The sequence below is a fragment of the Meriones unguiculatus genome, chromosome 16 (assembly GCF_030254825.1).
Source record: "Meriones unguiculatus strain TT.TT164.6M chromosome 16, Bangor_MerUng_6.1, whole genome shotgun sequence".
NCBI classification, from domain to species: Eukaryota; Metazoa; Chordata; class Mammalia; order Rodentia; family Muridae; genus Meriones; species Meriones unguiculatus.
Genome location: NC_083363.1, coordinates 38,550,948 through 38,574,924, shown reverse-complemented (window position 1 = coordinate 38,574,924; position 23,977 = coordinate 38,550,948). Strand labels below are relative to the sequence as shown.

The following is a 23,977-nucleotide window of genomic DNA, read 5'->3' as shown; positions in this document are numbered from 1 at the left end:
TCCACATGAGAAGTACTAGAAACTGGGGTAATTGAACAGGTCCAGCAGTTGTGAACCCTGAAAATGCTCGGTGGCAGTGTGATGTGGGTTCAGGCCCTTGGTTTCTTCTGGGGGAAAGGGAACTGGGTAATTGACTTCTGCCAAGTGGTCTGACAGTCTTTGTGTTCTAATTCAATAAGGGAGGTGGGGAAGAGTCCAGCCCCCATTTGGGAACATGGGTTCCCCTCAGGAGAACAGGGGCTTTTCCAAATTTATGACCCTCTGCCTAGGTCAGTGGACCTCAATCAGAGAACACTGGCAACATCTGGAGATAGTTTGGGTTGTCCCAGCTAGGGAAAGCAGCAGGCACCTAAAAAGCAGAGAGGTTGGGGGGGGAGATGCTGGCTTCCCCACTCCCTGGCTACTGTCTGTCATTAGGTTTCCACTACAGTTCAGAGGGGAAACAATGGATTTATTAGATTTCGGGAGAACTGAGAGTTTTAAGACTCATGAGAACCTTCAGCTGCTTTTTTTCATCCCAAGTATTGAAAACAGTCAACAATTTCAGGAGTAAAGGAGGGTGAGTGGCCATGATGACCTGAAAGAAGAGAGTGTAAAGAGGAGGTGAGGAATCCGAAAGGCAGAGCTCAGAGAGTATAAACACTCACTTTATTAACAGCACGAGATACTTTCTTATTCAGAAGAAAGACTTAAATAACGCCGGCAGTTTTTCTGCTACTTCCTTTCCACCCCTCCTCTATTTTCCAAACTCGTTGAATGAGAAAAATAAAAAAATTTTAAAGATACTGTAAAAAAAAAAAAGAGAAAGAGATAGAGATGTGTAAAGTCCTCTAGAGTCTGCTGGAGGCGAAGTAGCCATTAGCACCTCAAGAAAGAATGCCAGAAGTTACCCAGAGGGTGATTTTGAAGACAGAGTCTCCTCTTGCCTCCTTTCTCTGGGCTCAGAGGTCTTGGGGGTGAGGATGGGAGGGGGACCTTGCCTCTCTAATCACCTTGTCCCAGGACCTGCCACGACCCACCAGGAGTTTAAAAATAAGAGAAGGGCATTTGAAGGTGAAAGGGAGTACAGAGCGGCTCTAGCATATCAGCCTGAGGAGCCAGCATGAGAAACGCCATCCTTTGAGTGACAGGCCAAGGGCACCCATTCTATAAGCAAACCTAGCTGAATAACTGGCTCTTCCACGGGGTTTTGCTTGTCTCCAGCAGAGGTGGAGTCAGGGGAGTGGGTTGTGTGATACCCTCAGCATCCCTTAGTTTTGGGAGACCCAAGACTCCCTTAATTGGCATCTGGCGCTTCAGGCACAGGCTGGGACTGGGGTACCAAAGAAGAGGCCAGTTTAGTGAGGGCCTTTGCTATGATGTCCAGGTGGCCATTCATTGTCCGAAGCTCCACCAGAATGTCCCCAACATTGGCCTCCAAGGTGGTGGCAGTGGCTGGAGGGGCACAGGGGGGTGGGGAGGTTCTAGGATCCTCGGCATGATCATCCCTAGCAGAGCCTGGGTGCTGACTGTGACCCCTCTCTGAAGCTGGAGTTGGGGCCAACACAGGGTGCGGCTGCTCACGATCCTTGCCTTGGATACCAAGAGAGGTGGATGAGGGGCAGCTGGGCAGCCAGTCAACAAGGTGGGACACAGCCTCTGGGGAGGAGGTGACGATGGTGTAGAGCCCAGTACGCCGAGGGATGCAGGGGCCTGGGGCTGTAGAGGCCGTGGACAGAGGCGGCAGGAGAGAGGGCAGCATGGTGGGGCTCGGGGAGAAGGCCTGGGGCTCACAGGAGGAAGATGGAGATGGCGGCGCTGCCGTAGAGGGGCCCGGCTCCTCTGAGGACAGGAACAGAGTGGTAGAAGACTGGGAGTCCAAGGTGCTGGGTTCTGAATCTGTCAAATAAGCAGAGGGAAAAGGTCACTTGGGCATCCCTGTCATCTCTGTGACCCACTGCGCGTTAGGTGCTAAGGAAATGAGCAAAATATGTGGACCTGTATTTCCTACCACTCAGAGGAACATCCAGCAAGGAGGAATGGACTGTGAAGCAGGCAGTGTCTCGAGAAGGAAGTAGGCAGTGAGGGAGCCCAGCCCAGTGTCTCAGGACTGTATTAAATATAGGAACACACACACACACATACTTGCAAGCAACACTGGGGTCTCGATACAACACTGAAAGAGTTTATGATGATCCTTGCTGGGACAGAAGATGCTGTGGATCTCTAGGAAGCTCTGTCCTTCTTCCTTGGGGACTTGGCTTCATTTCACCATCGCTATAAGGACTTCCAATGTCCCCTGAGGACTAATATGCTATTCAGTCTGCAGCTCATGGCAGTGACGTGTGCCACAGCCATGCACATACCTCTCCCTGTGTTAGCCCTCTTCCCCGAGTCTTTGAACCCTCAGGTAGGAAGTGGGACAAGGGATGAAAGCAAGGCTAACAACCTCCCATCAAAGGGCCCACATCCAGGCAGATGGCGTGCCTCGGCTGCCTCAGGGAGCAGCCTCACCTGTGAGTGAATGTTGTGCTATCACTCTACAGTGGGTCCAGAGTGTCACTGAAGTCAGGTGTCTGAGGCCCCTCCTCCAATCCCTGCCAGTATTTTGCTCCTGGTTTCTATGCCCCCTGTGTCTTCAGCCCCATTGTTTAGTTATCCTGAGTTCTACAAAGGTAGAATGTGCTGGGGTCCCTCTGTGGTCACCCAAGGAGGGTATGTAGTGAGAGTGACCAAGAGAGCATGCTTCATCACTGCCAGGAAGGAAGCTCCCTGTTCTCCCCAGCAGACGGCTCTGTCCCACAGTTGGCTGGCCCTCAGTGCAGTCATGTTTAGACATATGGTGAAGGCCGTATCCCACATCTGACTTCAGCATCCAATAAGCTCCTTACATTGCTCGTGGGCCCCAGATGCTCAGCTACCCAGAGTTGGGAATCATTCCTGACCAGAGACAGATGAGAATTCATTCCTCAGCTAACAGCCTTTTAGCTCTCTTCAGAGACCAGAGGAAGTCCTGGGCACATTCTGCTTTGGTCTTGAACTGCCTCTCCTCAACCCCACCTCAATTTCCCTCCGACTTCTGGGGTCACCTTGTGCAAAACAAGAATCACGTGTGTGCCTAGCCCATAATTGCTGTTGGGTTGAAAATGATGAAAGAGGAGCTTTGCAAACTGTTTATACTGACTTTCTTGGGAGAGATATTAGCTTTGCATTTCCAATTCTTGGAGCAGACAAGAGACCTCTGTGATAATCAAAGTGAAATATACCATACAGAATGGCCTAGAGAAGCAGTTTCAAACTTGAATGTTGTCTGTGGCATTCCCCTGTTAAAGAGCCAATTAGAATTAACTTGGTCAAGGGTGGCACCTGGGCCCCTGAACTGTGGAAGGCAAAACAACTACTATCATCAAAGATGCTTTGGCTCTTGTAGGGATGGGACTTCTTGGCTGTCAGTGCTCTCACAGAGGAGGGGAGGGAAAAAGCCACTGGACCCTCACCTAAGATTGTGGCCGCTCCCTACTGTACCTCTCAGCCATTTGTATGTAATCCCACCATAATTGCATTTGGCCTCCTGTGCTTGTCAGGGTTTTGTTCGTTTGTTTGTTTCATCTTGAGACAAGCTGGAGTCACCTGGGAAGAGAGAGCCTCAACTGAGGAACAGCCTCTCTATCAGACTGGCCTGTAGGCAAGTCTGTGGGACATTTACTTGGTTAATATCCAACAGGAGGCAGCCCACCATGAGCGATGTTCCTTACACACCGTGGGCAGGTGGTCCTGGGTTCTTCAAGAAAGCAAACTGAGCAAGCCGGGCAAAGCAAGCCAGGAAGGAGCAATCCTCCATGGCTTCTGCATCAGCTCCTGCCTTCTGATTCCTGCCTTGGGTTCCTGCCCTGCCTTTCTTTCTTAATAAACTAAGAACTGAAAGATGAAATAAACCCTCTCCTCCCCAAATCGCTTCCAGCCATGGCGTTCATCACAGCAACAGAAAATAACCCAAGATGCCTCATGGGCTCCACATATGCCAGAATAGTTAGCCCATGGAATTACACTAATGGGAAGTTGCACGAAGGGGAAGGACTCCATCTGTGTGTCTGTGGGGAAGCCACCGTTCTGGCTGCGTGAGGCTTTCTCGAATGGCTCTTTGAGTGTCACCCACAAGCCTGTAAGTAACTTTTCACCCCGGCTCTCTTGTTGGGGATCCTCATAAGGAAAAAGTGGAATTTTTTTTCTCCCCAAGGAAGAAATCCTTAAATACCGCATTTTTTGGGTGCTGTGGATTCTGCCGATTGAGGGACCACACTTTGAACAGCAAGCCTATGGACCAAACAGATGCACATAAGGCATAGAATGTGTTGGTAGATGCCACACTATCAGAGGTAGAGAAGCAAGCCCGAAGGAGAAGACAGTCATGAAGGTAGTGTGGCTGACATCTCTGGGCTATTATTCCCAAACCCAGCAAAGCCTTGGATGCAGTAGCCCTGGCTCCTTGAGGCCTGGCAGTGGAGCTCAGTTCACAGAGTACCCGCCTGGCGTTCACGACGCCCCAGGTTCAATCCCCAGCACCACACAGAGCAGATGTAGTGGTGCCTGGCTATAATTCCACTTTCAGGAGGATCAGAAGCTCACACTCATCCTTGGCTACATAGCAAGTTAGAGAGAGGAAGCGCAAGGTGCCGTGTGGCTCAGGAGAGGGATGTGGCACACAGAATGAACTGCCAATTGCCATCAGTATACTCTCCTCCCTGCTCCATTTGAGCCTAACCATGATCACCATGATGGTTACTAGGTACTGTCAACTTGACCAGATTTGGAATCACTTAAGATTTGGCATACCGCTGGGCATGCCTGTGAGGGTGTTTCCTGTTAGGCTGAACTCAAGAGGGAAGAAGCCGCTTTGGATGTGGGTGGCATTGTGCTATCGGCTGGGGTCCTAGACTGAATGAAAGAGGAGAGAGTGATCTGAGCAGCACAATTCTGTTTCTCCCTGCACCCTGACTGTGGGTTGAATATGACCAGGGACCTCAGGCTCCTACAATCATGCCTCCTCCACCATGATACACTGTATCCCTGAAAACCAGGAATCAAAAGCAACCTTTCCTTCTTTAAGTTGCCCTTTCTCTGGTGTTTTGTCACAGCCATAAAAATACAGCCACTAACACAGCCACTCAGAATAAAGACTGCCTTTCCAGTTCTCTCTTACAGATAGCTGGTTGAAGCCCAGTTAGCCATGCACAAACAGACTAAAGTAGAGAAATATTGTATTCAGTTCCTCCTTCCTGGCATCATGGACCTGGCTCAATGGCTCAATTAGTTTGCTTTGACCATGAGGTGAAAATAATGATAAGGGTGATAGTGCCTTGAGGACTTTTAGAATGTGTTCTCACTCTCTGGTTCTCACTCACTCTCTGGTTCTCTCCTGTGAGTGTGTGTGAGAGAGAAAGAGAGAGAGAGAGAAAAAACTTGCTGATCCAATAGTGGCAGGCATTGGGTAAAATGGGGACAGGTGGGTTAGGTTACCTTGTAACCATTACAGCCATGGATGAGGAATCACAACACAGGAGAGGGTTTTGCTCCAGGGTGGCTCTGGGGAGACAGCTGGATTATGGAGAGGAGAGGTCTGATTGGGCTATGACAAGGCGAGTGAGGGGGAAAGGATCAGAGAAATGGCCGCAGTTCAAGGCTCCAGACTGGGAACTTTCCCTTTCTTGTTCTCTGGAGCCTGGGTGGCCTTTTCCCAGACACACCCAGGCCTCCAGCAAGGCTCAGTTCTGACACACCTCAGCAGAGGCAGCCCTTTGGAAACATTTTCCCAGGGGCCTGGAGGGCGGGGAAACTCTCTAGCCCGGGGCCTGCAGGAGAGCAGGTCTGTGGGAAGAGGGTGAGGTGTCTGAGGACGCAGAGACTCCCAGCGCTGCATCTGCGCCTCGGCCTTTGATGGCTCACTCGGCTGGATGGCTGCCCGCTCCCTTCAGAACAGCAGACACACTAAAGGGAGGGCGGAAGACCGTCTGATGAACTCAGCCCAATAATATTCACTTCTTTTCTTTTCCAGGAACGTCATGAGCCCCACAGGGCTATCTTCTGGTTTCAAGACCTGGTGAGTCAGGTCTATACAGACTTCTGACTCAGTTCCATCCTGAGTTCTCAGCAGACATCTCCCAGGAGCACGGCTCAGCAGGAGAGCAGGGCCTGGACACCTCATCAGGAGAGGACGGAAGGGTTCCGAAGCAGGCGTGAGACAGTCTACAGGTCCTAAGGTGACACGGGCCACACTCAGTAGCTTGCGTTCGCTGAGTTCTTACTAAGTACAGAATCGCACACTCACCCCGCTAATCTTCGTGCCCAACTTGGCATGGATTCTGACATAAATTTTGCACCACTGAGGAAACTCAGGCTCAGCGAAGTGAGTTACCCTGAAGTCTGACCCAGAGCAGCTAGTTGATGTCTAGAAAGGCTACTCCATGCAAAGGGCAGGCGCTTCGGAGGCATGATATAGAAACATCTGTAATGGGCACGTGCGTGCGTGCGTGCGTGCGTGCGTGCGTGCGTGCGTGTGTGTGTGCGCGGGCGCGCGCGTGCGTGCGTCTGAGTTTCAATGTGCATCTCTTTCCAGTTCAAATGCTGTTTAACTAACTGCCTCACCAAAGCAGCTGCAGATGAGGTGGGCTAGCTGAGGCTACTGAGGCAAAGGCTCTGTGGGACAACCCACAGAGCCAGGCCTTCACAGAGGTGGCCAGGGCCACAGGTAACACATCCTCTGCCTCTCCCATCAGCATTTGCCATGTTCTATACACTCAACCACGCTGCCGAAGGGCCCAAAGGCTGAGCATGTGGGAAATCTGTGGTCTCCGTTCCTGGCGATGTTGCCAAGGAGTCAACCTGAAAACATTGTGAGTGTGGATGGATGTCTGTGTAGGCTGCCCAGCTTTCCAATCTCATGGGCTAAGGAGTCAGGCTCCCGATCAGCCACTGAATTAATGAAGGCAGTCATACAGCTAGAGTGTGGCTGCAAAGGACTCTTGCTCAGGGTTCCTTCAAGGAAGGAAAGACACGGAAGTAACAGGAGTCTGTGCTTAAGGTACCAGCAACATTATTCCCAACACGCAAAGGAGCAACACACAGGTCCACTGTGGTATTCACAAACCAAAGACTACTATCGTGCTCTGAAAAGGAAGACAAGCAGATACCTTCTACAACATGGCCATGCCTGGAGAACATGGCACTAAGTCAAATAACGCAGTCACGGAAGTCATTGCACAAATACTGTCCGGCTCCCTTAGAGGGGGCTCCTGGAACAGACAAGTGTGCAGAGACAGAAAGGGCCGTGGCCATTGCCCAGTGCTGGGGAGGTGGAGAGACACTGTTTAAAAAGCACGGAGCTTCAGCTGGGGAAAGAAGAAAGTGGTGGTGGCTGCGCAGTGACATGAAGGTATTCAGCGTCGCTGAACTGGGCACTTAAGAGCGAGAACAATGGTGGGCTCACGTGGGACACACTGCAGTCATGGCCACAAAACGGGGGCGCTGGGGACAAGGCAGGGGGAACTTGAGACCTCGCTGTTTTGCCCCAGCGTCGGAGAACATAACTATGTGTGCATTTCTGTATTGGCCCATAGACGGATCAGAGGATAACCTGCTGCTGTGGTTGCTATGGATACAGTGTGGGAGAAGCTCCCCAGCAGGTCCCCAAGGATGGAACTGCTTACTTAACCCCGGCCCCTAACTGCTCCGAAGGCGTGCCTGAGCCAGCAGGATGGGGATAGGAGGGCGCTGTAAGCTTCTGCTGAGACTGTATGGATGCGGGTGGGAAGAAAATGGCGGTTTCCGAGCCCACCCCCATCCTCCATCCCCACCCCCACCCTCCATCCCCGGCTGCCCTCTTCCTAACCAAGACGGTTGCAATGCAAGCATTTCACAGCTGAGTTGATGCTTCCTTGGGCATCATTCCCACCAGCATGGGCCCCAAATGTGTACCAGACCAGACACCCACGGCTGTCAGCCAAGCTCCTAGCATGTTCCTGTCTCACGGCGTTGGCACTTGCTGCCCTCTCTGCCTAGGATGTTCCTCATTCGGGTGTCTACGCGGATCATACCTTCTTTACTCCCTGAGTCTTTGCTCCAGATCACCTGCAAAAACCTCTTCTGGCTGCCCTGCTGGCGAGGGCCATCTCTACTCCTGCCCTGTCTGTTTTCTGTCCTTATCTTATGCATCGTCTGGTCCCTGTAGTGTTCACATCCCAAGGTTACTCCAGATAGAAGAGGGCAGAGGGCAGAGGGCAGAGGGCAGAGGGCAGAGGGCAGAGGGCAGAGGGCAGGGAGTTCCCATAAACAGAAAGATGAGGAAGAAAGCTCAGTTGGTGAAGTTCTTGGTTAGCAAGCATGAGGGCCTGTGTTCAGATGCCTCAAACCCACATTAAAATCTGGGCATAGTGACATTCTTACAGTCCCAGCAACAGCGGGTAGGGAAACAGGCAGACCCCTGGGGCTTGTAGTCCAGTTAGTCTGTCCCAGTTCATAAAATCCGGGCTCAGAGAGAGGCCCTGTCTCAAAAACTAAAATGAAGAGCAATCAAGGAAGACACATGACATCAATCTCTGACCCTCACATGTACCCATATACAGAATAGAGATATTCATAAACATGTAAGGCACATGCTCGCACATGCTCTCTCTCTCTCACACACGTTAACAGAAACAGAAGGCCAAGAGAGTTGCATATTACACTAAGAGATGCCAACTTTAAGCAGGCAGGGGAAGCCACCATGGAGTTTAAGTAGGCACATGAGAGGTATAATTTGCTTCTTCAAGATTCCTCCTGGCTGCCAACTGGCGGCTGGAGGCAGAAAGATGAAATGCAAAGGAATTCCTGACCTTCCAGTGAGCACCAAAGATACTCTGACAGAAGACTGAAAGAGCAGACCTGGGCTTCCTCCCATATTTGAAGCAACTATTTTTCTAGAAATAGACTGAATTTGGGGGGGAGGGGGAATAGTACAGCCACCCTACAGAACAGTACTGTGAGTGTTGGCCTCTTCCCTGGTCCAGGTTAAGCCACCATGGTCTTTTCTACAACACCATGCAATAAAAGGCAGCTTGGTTTTTATGGCACTTTTTTTTTTTTTTTTAAGACTCAAGCCAAGCATTTCTACACATTTGGACAGGGCTACTCTGCCACCTCTTAACATAGCTGGTACATTCAGTGTGTGGAAGATATCTCCGTGTGTTTGTGAACACACCCATATGGACAGAGTCTCCACATGGCTAGACGGAATAGCTTTTGGTGGGGGACACAGATTTTACACAACCTTTATGTCACTTGCCATAAACTTTTCTTTCCTATGGAGAAAGAAAGGCCATAGAGCACAGGAGCTATTTCTATACCCACAACAGACCTTGGCTCAGGAAGAGAATGTTCAAAATAGATTATGTTTTTCAGCCCTGTTTCCAGGGTTGAAGAGCTCCCAAATCAGCCCAGTTAATCCTTCCTCCCAGAGTGCCTGTCACCTTTGAACTTCATTTTCTAAAATATGATAAAAAAAAAAAAAAAGAAAGAAAGAAAGAAACAATTCCAAAGCTAGGTCCTGAGGACCCTGCAGAAGCTCAGGCTCCCTGCCCACCAAGGCAAGAGATCATCCAAGGGGCCATCTGCCTTGTAAAAAGGCAGGCTGCCCAGTGAACTTGACGGAAAGAACAGGCTGTAAAAGACGGCATTTCGCTTTTAACAAGGCCAGGCAGGCCGGAGAGCAGCCAGCTGGGTAGTCTGAAGGAGCTCAAGAATATTAGAACCCGGGGTCACAAGGAGCCAGGACACCACTGGGAATGTTGGTAGGAGAGACAGTCTGGCGAGCCGCTGGGGAACAACCGGAAGCCCCCTGTGCCAGCCCTGGCCTGAGTCAACAGGCGAGGACGGCAGCCAGGACAGTTGGGTGGACTGGATAGCTCTGCGCCTGACCACACAGGGTTAGTGGCCTTCCCCGAAGCCCCGCCTTCACACGGCAAACCCCAAGGACCTCCAAGGATGCCAAGGGTGACAGGTGTCCATACACGTGGCCGTTGACCAGCACTGCCAAGACAAGCACCCGAATAAGCTCTGTGATGGCCCCTGCCAACCTCTTCCCCACATTTTGGGTGACGAACAGTGAGGCTCTCCATCTGGAGATGTGGGGAGGTGATGCTCTCTAAAGCCCAGAACTGCACAGTTTTGCATAAGGATTCTCAGAAAGTCGGGAGGCGGGGGTGGAGCAAAGGTAAGACTTGGGCAACAAGATGAGACGCTTGGCACATGAATGCCAATTGGATATGCCTTTTCCCCCATGCTGCAAACAGCCCCAGAGCAGAGCCTATTCCCAAGACCTGGCACAGTCCTGAGAGATGACACTGCCCACACTAGCTTCCTTAAGAACCCCAGGAAGGCATTTTTCTTAACCAGGGCTTTCTCCTACCAAAGCTCCTTCTAAAGCCATACTTCCGGGCCTCGCCTCCATGTCTCTTCTTCAGGTTGTCTTTTCTAATTTGGGTCTGGCCTCCCCCTTTCTTGTACTTCCATGCCATTCTTCTAATGATAACTTTCTGTGCCAGGCTCGATTATATACACAGCTCAAATGAGCAGCCCTGACTCTAAATTTGGCCTCGTCCATTGGAAGGAGAAGCCTTGGGCCATCTAGTGCTGCTCAAAAGGAAAGATGCTGGTCCTTGTGTGGAGTCAAAGCCAAGGAAAGGGGGAGGGAAACTTCTGCAAAAAAGGTACAAATGCAGAATGAAGAAACAGACGAGGCCTGGCTGCCCCCGGGTCACCAGGGCTGAGGCCGATTCTGTGACTTCAGCCAGGCCTGCCTCAGGCATGCAGCAGCAACAGCCACATGCACTTTGATTTTTTTTTTTCTTTTCTTTTTAGAAATGGCCTGCTGTCTGACCTACCTATGCTTTCTCCGCAGGGTTAGCAGAGGGTAAAATGAGACCATCTACTGGGAATTTCCTGACTTCTGCGAATTTTCCTCCAGATCTGGCCGTGAGTCAACGTGATGTTCTTGTGACACGTGGAAAGACTCAATGTGGTTCCCTGCTGCCCTCCATCCTGGGAGCACCAGCAAAAGCCTGCTGAGTAACCACACATGAAAAGCCAGAAGGCCGCCTCCCTCCTTGATTCTGCCTCTACACTGTCCCCAGATGCCACTGGGGTGTTAATATCCCACATACCTACAGGAAGATCACTGTGTATACTTCACCTCCTTTCAAATTTAAGCTCCTGTGTCTGATTTTATTGAAATTTCCATTGCATCTGTACAGTGGAGAAGGGGGTGACAGGAAGAGATCGTAGGAGGAAGAGGGTGCCTTCCTCAGACCCACACTGACTGAAAACTCACAGCATCATCCTCAAGTCTAGGGAAGCATGCAGACCAATGCGAGCCTGATGACCTCTAGGGCTGGTCAGCCCTTGCCAGCTGAGACCAGCCATGACCTGTTCATGTTCATGATGTTGGTAATTGCCCCCAGGAGTTTAGAGGGGGAGGATGTTCCTGGGTCCGTGGTATCCTCTGAAAGCAGCAGAAATTGTGGCTGAAGAGATGGCTCAGTGGGTAGAATGCTTACCTCACAAGCAGGATGACCTAAGTTCAATCCTCAGTAGCCACATGGAAAGCTAGGCTTGGAGACTTGGAATCTCTCTGCTGGGAAAGCAAAGATCCAGAGGCTGGATGGCCAGCTAGTCTAGCCTAATTGATGGGCTCTGGACTAATGAGAGATCCTATCTCAAAAGAGTTGGACTGTGTTCCTGAGGACGAGACTGGAGGCCATTCTTTGGACTCCACAAAAGGACAAATGCATGTGTACCCACACAGATACACACACACACACACACACACACACACATACACACCCCACTCTTTTCTGTGGGTATGGCATAGGACAGGATTTAATTATTGGAAACTTGTTAACTTCTTTAAGGTCCATAGATTAAAGACATCGCATGGGAGTAAGCACTGTCCTCACTATTTCGTGATTCCTGTGGCTCTTCCTGGTATCTTGGGTTATTTAGAAAAAGTACTGTGAGCTAGGTCTTCAGAAAGTCTTCAGATGCTTTCTTAGTCTGTTTTCACTTTATTTCTTTTTAATTTTAACACTCTACTGCTTTTTTCCTCTCCAGAAAAAAAAAAAAAACCTTGTATTTAAAAAATAAATGTATTTGATTATTATTTATTTGGTGTGGGAGGGGCATGTGCCACCACACACACGTAGCAGTCAGAAGATTAATTTTAGTTCCATTTTCCACCATGAGGATGCCAGGGGTGGATCTCAGATCCTCAGGCTTCCGTTTCACCATCATTACTGTTTCCTCCTTAATGCAGTGCAAGCGTGATGCCTGAGCCGAAACAGAGAACCAAGTTGTCTCCTAATGATCAGTCAGATACGCCGGGAGATGAAAGTCTGGGGATGCACCAGAGCCTTAGTTCTAGGAGCCCAGGATGCGGTAGGTAGCTCCCTCCTATGCGAGGCTCCTGGGTGTCAGCATCATTCAGGTCACACTGGGAACATGGGAAAGTGCCCAGGCAGCTGCTTGGGGTGGCCATGAGGCAGCAGCTAAGAATGCCCGCTGTCCTGGCTGCAGCTGTGTCCCTCAACAGGTGCTGCCTGCCCGCAAATGCCACATCATCCCCCAGGCTCACAGTGACACGTCCCAGATCAGGGACACACGCTGCTGCTCACATGTGGCACTGAAGGCTATCCCCTACTCTGCCTATTCATCCTGAGAACATGAAGACAAGGAGTAGAAGGAGGACAAGTCCCGATGACAAAGAGCAAAAGAGCAGCGTGTCCCCTCTGTACCCCACAACCTCTACCCTGGGGCAGATTAGGGCTAGGTCTCCTGATCCCAGCAGTCCTGGCATAACCTCAGGGGAGGAAGTGTCCCAAAGGAGGATGTGTCTGGTCCTTCCGGGGCTGTTAACTCAGGGGGCATCAAACAGCTGCTGCCGCCCACATCACCCTCACTGAGAATGCAGTCAAGCCCAGGGCTCTGCTCTCCCTGCCTGGGAAGAAGCACCAGTGAGGGATGAGCTAAGTGCTTTTGGGACTCTGTGTGTGTGTGTGTATGTGTGTGTGTGTGTGTGAGAGAGAGAGAGAGAGAGAGAGAGAGAGACTCCATACCTCTCTGCAGCCCACCCCCAGCCAGTAAGCTTCCTGGGGTTCCTGGGGTTCCTGGGGGATAGTGTTCCACTCGCTGGGATTCCAGATGACCTAGAAGACACATTTCTAGGGGTGTCTGTGAGGGCTTTCCCAGAGAAGCTTAGTGGGGAAGAGAAACCCCACTCTGAATGTGTACAGCACCGTCCCGAGGGCTAGGATCTCGGACTGAGCGTGAGAAGTGAGTTGAGCACATGTACTCTTCTCTCTCTGCTTGCTGATAGGGAGCCTGAGGTGACCAGCCTCCGCCCCCCCCCCCCACCGTCCCCACTCCTAATCCTACGGCCACACCTTCACAGGGTGACAAGCCAAAGCCCTTCTCTCCTGGAGTCCCTTTGGCTTAGGTATTTATTTGGTCACAGCCCCACAAAGATGTGGATCTGTGATCTCCTGGCCCTGGCATGTTCTGAGCCAAGCAGAGAAAGTCTTTGCTGCAAGAATTCTGGGAACCACAGCACGAGGAAGGACATGATGAATATGTGACTACACAGCCAACTCTTACCTACTAACCCAGATCCCCCGCCCCCACATTTTTTTTGAGGAATATTTTAGGAGACAATTATCCCCCTGACCAACGCTTTGTAGTCAGCCTGAATTGCTGATTTATGTGCTTAAACCAGGATTGGGCATTTAAGGAAGAGCATCTTGCAAGCCCAGGTGCCTCCACTTGAACTTGAGACTGACTGTCCCTTTGGTAAGTGGAGGATTTGATCAGGTCTTTACCCTAGGGTATGGGTGGGTTGAGTGTGGAGATAGTAAAGAGACACCAAAACTCCTGGACCCACTGCCCCTTGTGAAAAGCCAACTCTCCAGCTTTACCGCCAACATACCACACAACAGAAGCACTGCGCAGCCTGGAACCCTCCACGTCTGGCACCAGGCCCCATGGCTTAATTATAGACCCATCCCTCCTTCCTCCAACATCTTTAGACCTGCTCACGTTCTTCTTTCAACCCCCACCCCCATCCCATTCACCAACCCTGTCCTAAATCTCCAGGAAAGTGGCTTGACACCCATCCCCGAGCCCTTGTCTAAGAGTTTCTAAAGGAACTTGCGGCCTAGACACACTCTCACTGGACAACTTTGTTGTCTAAAAGTTACATTAAAAAAGAAAAAAGAAAGGGTGCCTTCTAGCTTCCTGGGAGCTGTAGCCATGCTGGGGGCACGAAGCCGACACTGTGGGAGGCCGGGGGATTCCCACATGCGCCATCAGAATGCAAGCTTTGAAAGACAGCTGGGGCTTTGCAAAGAGCCTACCATCTACCATTCTATAAACGCCATTGCTGCCGGAATTGAGTCGTGTCATCTCCCTCATTCCCTATGATTCCCTAGAGGGCTGGGAACTATGTCATCGTCAGGCAGGTGATAGTCTCTGAACGGTTACCAGGGTGCCCAGCTTTCCTCTTCTGCTCCCTGGGGATGAGTATCTGGGGTAGAAAAGAAACTCCGTCCAAGGAGCCCTAACACCCCCAAGCCCCCATAATGTGCCTTCCATTTCTGCTTGTCAGCATCTCCTTTCTGTGGAGATGTCATCCACACCCACGCGCTGACGCACAGTGGGACAGCAGCCCGAAGGCCCCGCCTTTCTAGATTGACTCAGACACACTGTGCCCCACATTATTCAAGTGGAACCCCAGAAGTGCAGAGCTCTTTCCTTAGACAGAGGATTTCCCCCTAAGGCCCAGGGTGGCCACGTGATGTACTGATTGCTGGCAGGAGACTCACCTCAACCTCCTCAGCCCCGTCTCAGACCTTGGTATCCTAGCTCAGTTCTGGGACACACCCTTCTATGCCTTGCCGAGGGACCTAACCGGAATTCTCATTCCCAAGCCTGGAACTGCTCGCTTCTCTTCCCATGCTCCCAGAAAAGCTTTCACAGCTCAGAGGTTGGAGCGGCTGCACATGGAGGAAGATTCTAGAAGCAGCTGCACAGTGACATGGGAGAGGGGTGGATGTATAGAAGGGGAGAAGAAGAGGCTTGATAAGAGAAGATGAGAAGAAAAACATTAGGCCAGAAAACCTTTAAAATTTGACCGTTCTCTTGCCCCAGAGTAAGGGTCTGAATGGGAGAATGCCACAAAAAGGAGTCAACACCAGCCCTGTTATTTTAGGGATCTGAGGAGAATGGCAGCTGGTGGTCTGCACCCTCCTCCTGGTGGGTGGGCATTGGTCCCGGAGAAGAAACTGGGCCACCAGCAGCCTACCCCTGTGGCCAGTGTGGCCATCAGAGCAGCACCGTGGGAGGCCACTCGGGCAGTGGTGGCCCTGGCCATACCTCCGGGCAGTCGGTCCATTTGGATATGAACAACACTTTGATAGCTGGCCATGAAAGGCCAAGTTCTGAAAGCCCCTATTCATGGACCCTGCACACAGAAGCGGTACACAAGGGGAAAAAATGGTTTCCCCAGTCAGTCCAGAGAGGTGAGTCTGTGTTTATTAATCGAAGGCCACATAAAGACCTCAGGGTTATAAACATTCCTTATGAGTCCCACAGTAGCTAGGGCTGGAAGCGGGGAGAAAAAAAATTCCGTCCGGTGATTGCCCGGGACGAAAGCGGCCAGTGTTGCTTCCATGGGAGGTTTAGAAGAAGATTCTACAAAATGGGGCGCCGAGGTTTGAGCAGGCCTCGTTTGAAGCAGAGCGGCTTTTCAGGGAGGCTGGGAAACGCAGCCCCCTGTTCCGAGCCCCATGACCCGAGGTCACTGGAGGCTGGTAAGTGCCACACTGACCCCAGCTTCCTGCTCATGTTCCTTCCCGTGTTCCTTCCCGGTTTTCCCTTCTGACTCTGTAGCGGTGAGGAATACCCAAGGGGATTCCTTTTTTAAAGGTCACTGGCAATTAACTCCCCTAGAAATCAGAGAACAAGGGGAAAGGGTTGTCTTGGAGAAAGTTCAGAGAAAGGCATTCTGGTAGGCAGGCTCCTGCCCTCAGGAGACCACAGGCGGCACTCCCCACCTACAGCAGAGACCATGGAGAAGGAACTAAGGAGCAAGCTGGAGATAAGGTGAAGGCCCAGCTCCCTTTTGAAGCTTAATTACAACAAACTGATCAGCCGTGTGCTGTGTGTACCACACAAAAGGTGGAGGTAATCTTCTCAGAGGGAGCCCTGTTATTCTGGGGGAGGGGAGTAGAGGTTGGCAAGGGAGCGAGTTCTGGTGTCTAGTGCAGTGCAGAAAATTCTAAGCTGTGGTAATTGAATACATATCACTACTAGAGTCAAAAGAACGAAATCCCTGCTCCCTCCACATGAGAGTTTCCAGGAGGGAAGATGGACTCAAACCCACCTACATTTTCAGTGATTTCTTTGGTGAATCTAAATTTATTTCAAGGCGGAGGGATCAAGTAGGCCTGCCACAAAATCACTAAGTCACGTCAAGGATGCTCAGGGTGTGCAGCCATGCTGCTCTTGGACCACCGGCATACGCCATGAATCCTTAACCCTACAAAGATTTGGCTGTGCTGAAATAGCCCAATAAAAAAAACAACCGGAGGCCCCATGTACAGTTTGGCGGGGCTGTCTAAGTGTTTGCTGGAGCCTGGCCCCAAAGGACCACATTCATCTCATTCTAACATCTCAGGGAAATGTCCTCTGCTGCCTGCCACCGTCTGCAAGTGGAGGGTCCCCTCATCCCCATGTGTGTGAGTTTCCTATTGACACAGCCTCCGTCGTTTCCCAAACATACTGTCCAAGACTCAGGCAGAATGACTCGCCCCTGGGTAACAGTGTCAGGTCTCACAGTGTGGCTGACTGCAGTGCCAGCCTTGACACTTTGCAGGCAAATACGTCAGGCCAGCCCTAGGGCAAAAGGCTATTTTCTGCTCCTGTGGCAGCCACAGTTGGCTGGTTGTCCTGAGACAGAAGAACAAAGCCCAAGGGCTTTCTATTCTGAGTATGGTTTCTACCTACCTCCTGAGGGATGAGGTTGGGCCATGTTCCACCTGGGAGACCACAGAGCGGGTTTAAAAAAAAAATCTAAAGCGTGTCTGAGACAGGCAGGAAGCCAAGGTTTGAAATGTTGCTGTGGAGATGTCATTCAGGTAGCTAACGAAAGAAAAAGAATGAATACAATATCCATAGGACACCAGGGATGAAGGCATCACAAACTATTTGGCCACCAAGTAAGAGCTCAGCCCACATTAGGGTATTCTGGCATTTCTGGGCATTTCGACTCTCTTTGTAGGAAGAATAAACTCCTAAGAAGGCAATTTGACTTCTCTCGTGGCTGGGTTGCTGCCACATCCATCAAAAGCCTGGCCCCAATCTAGTGACACCAGAGAGAAAAGGTTCTATCTTGAGGGCTCCACCTGAATTTGATGGTGTTGTCAGAATGTGATAGAAATCCAGAGGCAGAGCCTACCTGTAGGAAAATCATCTTCCACCATAATGGATCCATCTTCCCTCGTGCTTAAAAGCAATGGATACAGATAGCCATGAACTGAAGGCCTCCGATGCTGTAAACCCAAAGAAACCTTCCTTCCCTTAAGCTGTTATTCTCACGGCTTTTATCATAGACATGAAAAAAACCCAACAACAAGATCTACCCAAAGCCATCCCAACCTTGGGTAGAGAATTTAGTCTACCCCCTCCCTCACCCCCTTCAAAGAGGAGCAAACAGTGTTGCAGAGAGAAGGAAGTGACTCAGAGGAGGGCAGACAGGCTTCCTGAGGCTGGCCTGGGTTCTGCCAGCCAGAGTTGCCCAATAGTCTGAAAGGAGCAGCCTCGGGGACTCTTCGGGGAGGAATGATCACTTGGCTTGGTAAGTACCTGTCTCCAAGAGCCCCTTGGACTATCCTGACCTGTGAACTTCGTGGGCAATGGCGTCCACAAGCCCAAACTTCCAAAGCCTGACTGACAGCAGCAGGAAGGATGAGCTTAAGCGCCATGCCTTCCACACTCCGTCTGAGCCAGGCTCCACCACCTGAGCAACCTCTCCAAAAGATGAGCCACAGAAGATGAGGGTGAAAATGAGTCCTCACAGGGAGATTAGAGGCCCTTTGAAAGGCCTCAGTAAAACCTGGTATCAGGCTAAGGAAAAAATAAAAATAAAAACAGAACGAGGCAGTGTTTCTCCCCAAATACCCCATGCTACAAAATGATCCTCGACCTCCCTTCTTTGTAGCCAGTACCCTGGAGCGACTTCTCAACCCCCGCCTCTGTCCTCTGCTTCAGAGGTTGCTGTGGGACCAGCTCCTAGACTGCTTCACTGTACAGCATTCAGTGTGTGTGTGTGGGGGGTCATGTTCACCGAAGTAAGTCAGCCTAGTCCAGACCTTAGAAAGGGCTCCTCCCTCCGATACTCTGGAGATACTGCTGGTTTTTCTTGCTGAGGTAAGCTAATCCTAACTTCAGCTGACATGAGTATCTGTTGAAACCTGAACTGTGAGGGGAAGGCAGCTGAGATCAAGTCTTCCTCTGAGTGCAAAGGTCATTATAAATTCACTTTTACCAGCACAAAATCCACTTGGGTGAACAGCAACTGGCTTTCCAGAAAGAGTTCATGCATTGATAATACCCCCATCCCTCATCTTCTCCCTATGTCTTCAGTAGGCAGCACCTCCAATATACAGTCAGGGCTACCTCTGGGAGGAGGAAAGATGGACACACTAGCTTTGAAATGCAGTTGTCTTTTGGTCTTTTGTTTTTTAATTTCTGCATCAAATGTGGCTTTGTTGGTTTTTTAAAAATTTCAAAACACGCATTGCAAAAATATTTTAACTCTTGAAAATATGTAAGAAAAGACAGCAACTAACTGAAATCTTACTGGCCTATCAGCCACGGATTTTTCTTCCATCACATCACCTTTGTTTTATCTATCTATCCATCTATCCATCCATCCATCCATCCATCTATCTGTCTTTTCTCTATCCACAAGCTATCAAAGGAACATTTAGGAGGAAAAAGAGTACATATCCTTTACTTTTATAAAGTTTTTTTTTTTTTTTTTTTCTGTTTCATCTTCCTTTCTTGAACACTATAGGTCCAGGTGACCAATGACACTCGGCCAACCTCCTTCTAGCCTGGATTCCTTGCTTTCTCCCACACTTGTGTGGCCTAAAAGAACCCTCCCCACCTAAGGCTCTGAGAAGGACACAGTTGGAGATCCACACATGCAATTACAAGTCTTTAGACATCAGCAGAGGCTAAGTCATAGGTGCTGATGTGCACCTGTCATTTGGAAGTCCCTCTCTGAGACAAGTTGGATGGATTGAAGGGATCTGTGTGGATTCCTCATTGTGCCTTTCAGAACATACTTGTACTGGTTCAGTGGATGGGTGACGTGGGAGGGAGAGTACCAAAGCAGGTCATCTGCAGTCTTTTATTCCCCAGGCAGATTAAAGATTAGTTGAACCTGGGGCCTTAGGGATGCTAAGCAAGCTCCAGCCACAGAGTTCCTTCGGCAGCCTTGTTTCCCCTCTTTATTTCCAGACAAGGTTTTGCTAAGATACATAGAGTGTTCTTGAACTCACTGTATTCCAGGCAGCCCTTGCACTCTTGATTCTCTTGCCACAGCCTTCTTGATGACTCCATTCTCAGCACACATGCAGGCACACACACACATACTTCTTTCCAGCCTTGCTGAACAGAGCTTCCCTCAGCTCCTACAGATTGCTGCTTAGACTTTCCCACCCTCCATCTTTTTTTTTTTTAACTTCCAAGTACATGGCAATTTATTCAACAGCCACAAGGGATTCACCTGATTGTCTTAGAATGAGCTTCCTATAGAATCCAAGCTGTGCTTGGGTTGATAGTGTACTTTCTTTCTTCCTTTTTTATTTAATTATTTTTATTTTTATTAGTTACACTTTATTCACTTTGTATCCCCCTGTACCTCCCTCCCTCTCCCTCTCCCAATGCCACCCTCCCTCTTCCCCACCTGTGTCCCTCTCCCAGTCCACTGATAGGAGAGGTCTTCCTCCCCTTCCCACTGATCCTAGTCTATCAGGTCTCATCAGGAGTGGCTGCATTGTCTTCTTCTGTGGCCTGGTAAGGCTGTTCCCCCCTCAGGGGGAGGTGATCAAAGAGCAGGCCAATAAGTTCATGTCAGAGACAGTCCCTGTCCCCATTACTATGGAGGCCACTTGGATACTGAACTGCCATAGGCTACATCTGTGCAGGGGTTCCAGGCCATCTCCATGAGCGGTCCTTGGTTGGAGTATCAGTTTTAGAAATGACCCCTGTGCCCAGGCTTTTAGGATCTGTGGCTGTCCTTGTGGAGCTCCTATTCTCTCCAGGTCTTACTATCTTCTACTTCTTTCCTAAAATTCCCTGCACTCTGCCCAAAGTTTGGCTATGGTCTCAGCATCTGCCTCAATATCCTAGAGTCTTTCAGAGGCCCTCTCTGGTAGGCTCCTGTCCTGTTCCCTGTTTTCTCCCTCCTCCGATGTCCATCCTCTTTGCCTTTATGAATGGGGATTGAGCATCTTAGCCAGAGTCCTCGTTCCTGATTAGCTTCCTTACACACCCTTCATCTCAATGGCTTCCTTGTTCTCCATTAAATTCCTCACACCCATCCATGCTTGACCCTTGTTTCTTGTCATGGTGATATCTCCCAAAAATTGGCCCCAAAGGATACCCAGTTCATGATGTGTCTGCTCTAGCAGGGGTGTCCACCTTCTGACATTGTAATGTGACCTTATCTGCAAATGTGTTGGGCCATGTCCATAGCTACCCTGGGACAGATGTGTGCTACATGCTAAAAGTTGGAAAGCCCTCCCAGAACATAGGATAACAACAGAGACAGATCCTGCTCGAACCGAATCAGGCTATTTTGAAATTTTAAATTTATGCTAAAGACAAATTGGTAGGTTTTTGTTTATTAAGTAATTCTTTGCACAAGGAAAGACTATTTGATCTTGGATATTGGAGCTGTGAGAATAAGGGATCTGTACCCAACCTTACAGAGATCTATTTACTGCAGCAAAGAGAGAGCACACATCTGTGTTCCGGTCTGCGTCCTGGAGCCTGCACCCTGTTTTCTGGCCTTTTGAACCTGGAGCCATGCTGCCGCCACATATCTGTTCCTTGCCTGTCTCTCCAGAAGCAGTCCTGCAGGCCAGATCTCTGCTGGGCAGCAGGTGCTGTGGAGGTCACCCAAAGATTTTTTTTTTTTTTTTTTTTTTTGAGAAAAACAGAAAACAAAAATTTTCCACTTGGAGCAGGCAAGTTTCACAGAAGGGCTCATAAAGCCCTGAAACTTCTGGTAAATGGTGTCAGCTCCACACGTTCCACGGCTCAGGGTGCGTGACCCTGGTTTTTACTGGCGTACAGCAAAGAGGCAGGGCTGTATGCTGGTGGGTCTCTGGGCTCCCTGCCTGTCTTGACTGCAATAGGACAATCCCAAGACAGCAGGCCTCTCTCTTTGTTCAAACCAGCCCAGCTTTAAGCCACAGACAACTTTAGAGCCCAGTTTTAAAAGGGAGGAATTCAGTAGGGTGGATAACTCAACTCAAGGACCGAAGAATGGCCCGGATGCTGTTGACAGACCCTACATGGTGAGAGCTGTGAGACAGAGACTATAGTTGCACTTATAAGTAGCAGAATGCATGGGGGGGCACCCTCTGAGCACCACGAGATGCTGAGATGTTCAGTTTATTCCAGGTATTAAACACATCACCCTGAGTCAGAGTTAGAGAGAGTTGCTCAAAGGTTTTGTTTCTGTTTTTCAGAAATGAGGTTATATATTTCTCCATAAATGCCACTTTCCATGCCTCTGTTCACATCACGGCAAGTAAGGACTCTGTGGGCTCCACAGGCAGCCTCTGTGGTCAGCAGGCTTTCTACCTGGCTGGTCTGATTTGCCACTGTATGGCTCTGAACTCCAGAGACAGCTGTGGGGAAAAGCCAAAGAGACTAAGTTTCATCCTAGCAGAGCAAGCAATGGAGAGAGAGCTAAGGACCTACAGTAAAGAACAACTAATGATGTGCCATCAGGAGAGTCACTTCACCTAAGACACTGTTGTCCTTAAAGGACTGGTGGAAAGCCCGGAAGGGCTCATGCTCTTGGGTGCGGAGGATGAAATGGTCCACAGATATGCCACCAATCTTCACAACAAGCCAATGGATGAAGAGTCTGTGTGTTAAAGATGGCAGAGAGGAGGTAAAGAGAGGGCCCAGAAAAATGATGCTGTTACTGATTCAATGCTGGCAAAAATGCTTGCTTTTAGATTTCTTGACAGATATCACAGATGGCAGCGCCAACTGTGCAGGGTATCTGAAGAAACCTAAGAAAAATAGGAATAGGCGAAAGAGAAGATTCCTGGTTCAAAGGACCAGAAATCATAGAAGAAAATTTCCCCAATATTAAGAAAGAGGTGCCTATAAGCACACAAGAGGCCTACAAAATACCAAACAGATTAGGCCAGTAATGAAAATCTTCCTGCCACATAATAACCAAAACACTAAATGTATAGAACAAAGAAAAATATTAAAAGCTGCAAGGAAAAAAGGCCAAGTAACACATAATGGCAAACCTATCAGAATCGTACCTGACTTCTCAGCAGAGACCATAAATGCCAGAAGGGACTGGGAAGATGCCTTATAAACCCTAAGAGACTACAGATGCCAATCCAGACTATTATACCCAGCAAAGCTTTCAATCACCATAGATGGAGAAAACAAGATACTCCATGACAAAATCAAATTTAAACAATATCTATGCAAAAACCCAGCCCTACAGAAGATACTAGAAGGAAAATTTCCACCTGAAAATGTTAACCAAACTCCCCCACCCAACACACACACACACACACACACACACACACACACAAACAAAAACAAAAAAAAACCCCCACAGGATATAAATAACTTCACTACAGCAAAAGTAGACCAGCATCCAAACACACTACCACAACCAACATCAAAATTAAAGGAATTAACAGTCACTGGTAATTAATATCTCTCAACATCAATGGACTCAACTCTCCAATAAAAAGACACAGACTAACAGAGTGGATATGTCAACAGTACCCACCATTTGACTGCATACAAGAAACACACCTCAGCCACAAAAATAGACATTAACTGAGTGTAAAAGACTGGAAAAAGGTTTTCCAAGCAAATGGACTGAAAAAGCAAGCTGGACTTGCCATTATAATACCTAATAAAATATATTTGCAACCAAAACTAATCAAAAGATGAGGAAGAACACTTCATACTTGTCAAAGAAAAACTTCACTAAAAAAACACCTCAGTTCTGAACATCTATGCCCCAAATAAAAGGGCACCCACATTTGTAAAAGAAACATTAATAAAGCTTAAACCACACATAGATCCCTACACGTTAATAGTGGGAGACTTCAACACCCCACTTTCACAGAAAGACAAATCAACAAAACAGAAACTAAACAGAAAAACAATGACAGATGTCATAAATCAAATGGACCTAACAGACATCTACATCATACAAACACAAGAGAATATACCTTCTTCTCAGCACCTCATGGAACCTTCTCTAAAACTGACTATAGTTAGTCACAAAGGAAGCCTCAGCAGATACAAGAAGATTGAAATAATCCCTTGTATCCTATCAGACTACCATGGACTAAAGCTCGACTTCAACAACAACAGAAATAGAAAAAAAAAAAAAAGCCTACACACACATGGAAACTGAACAACTCTCTACTCATGGACACCTGGGTCAGGGGGGAAAAAAAAGAAAGAAATTAAAGACTTCCTAGAATTCAATGAAAATGAACTTATGAGACACTATGAAAACAGTGCTAAGAGGAAAGTTCATAGCACTAAATGCCTTCATAAAGAAATTAACGACATCTCATACAAGTAACTTAATGGCACACATTAAAGCCTTGGGTGGGGGAGGAAA

The 23,977-nt window shown here is 49.1% G+C and overlaps 1 protein-coding gene across 4 annotated transcripts in view; it reads right to left on the bottom strand.

Moving 5' to 3' along the window:
- Positions 1-324: 324 nt before the first annotated feature.
- Runx2 (RUNX family transcription factor 2) overlaps positions 325-23,977 on the bottom strand; it is a 319,119-nt gene continuing 295,466 nt past the window's right edge. For all 4 annotated transcript variants that reach the window (XM_060369678.1, XM_060369677.1, XM_060369674.1 and 1 more), the window contains one exon: positions 325-1,878. In XM_060369678.1, coding sequence (XP_060225661.1) covers positions 1,277-1,878 — 602 coding nt within the window. In that variant the 3' untranslated portion in view covers positions 325-1,276. The remainder of the gene's footprint in view (positions 1,879-23,977) is intronic.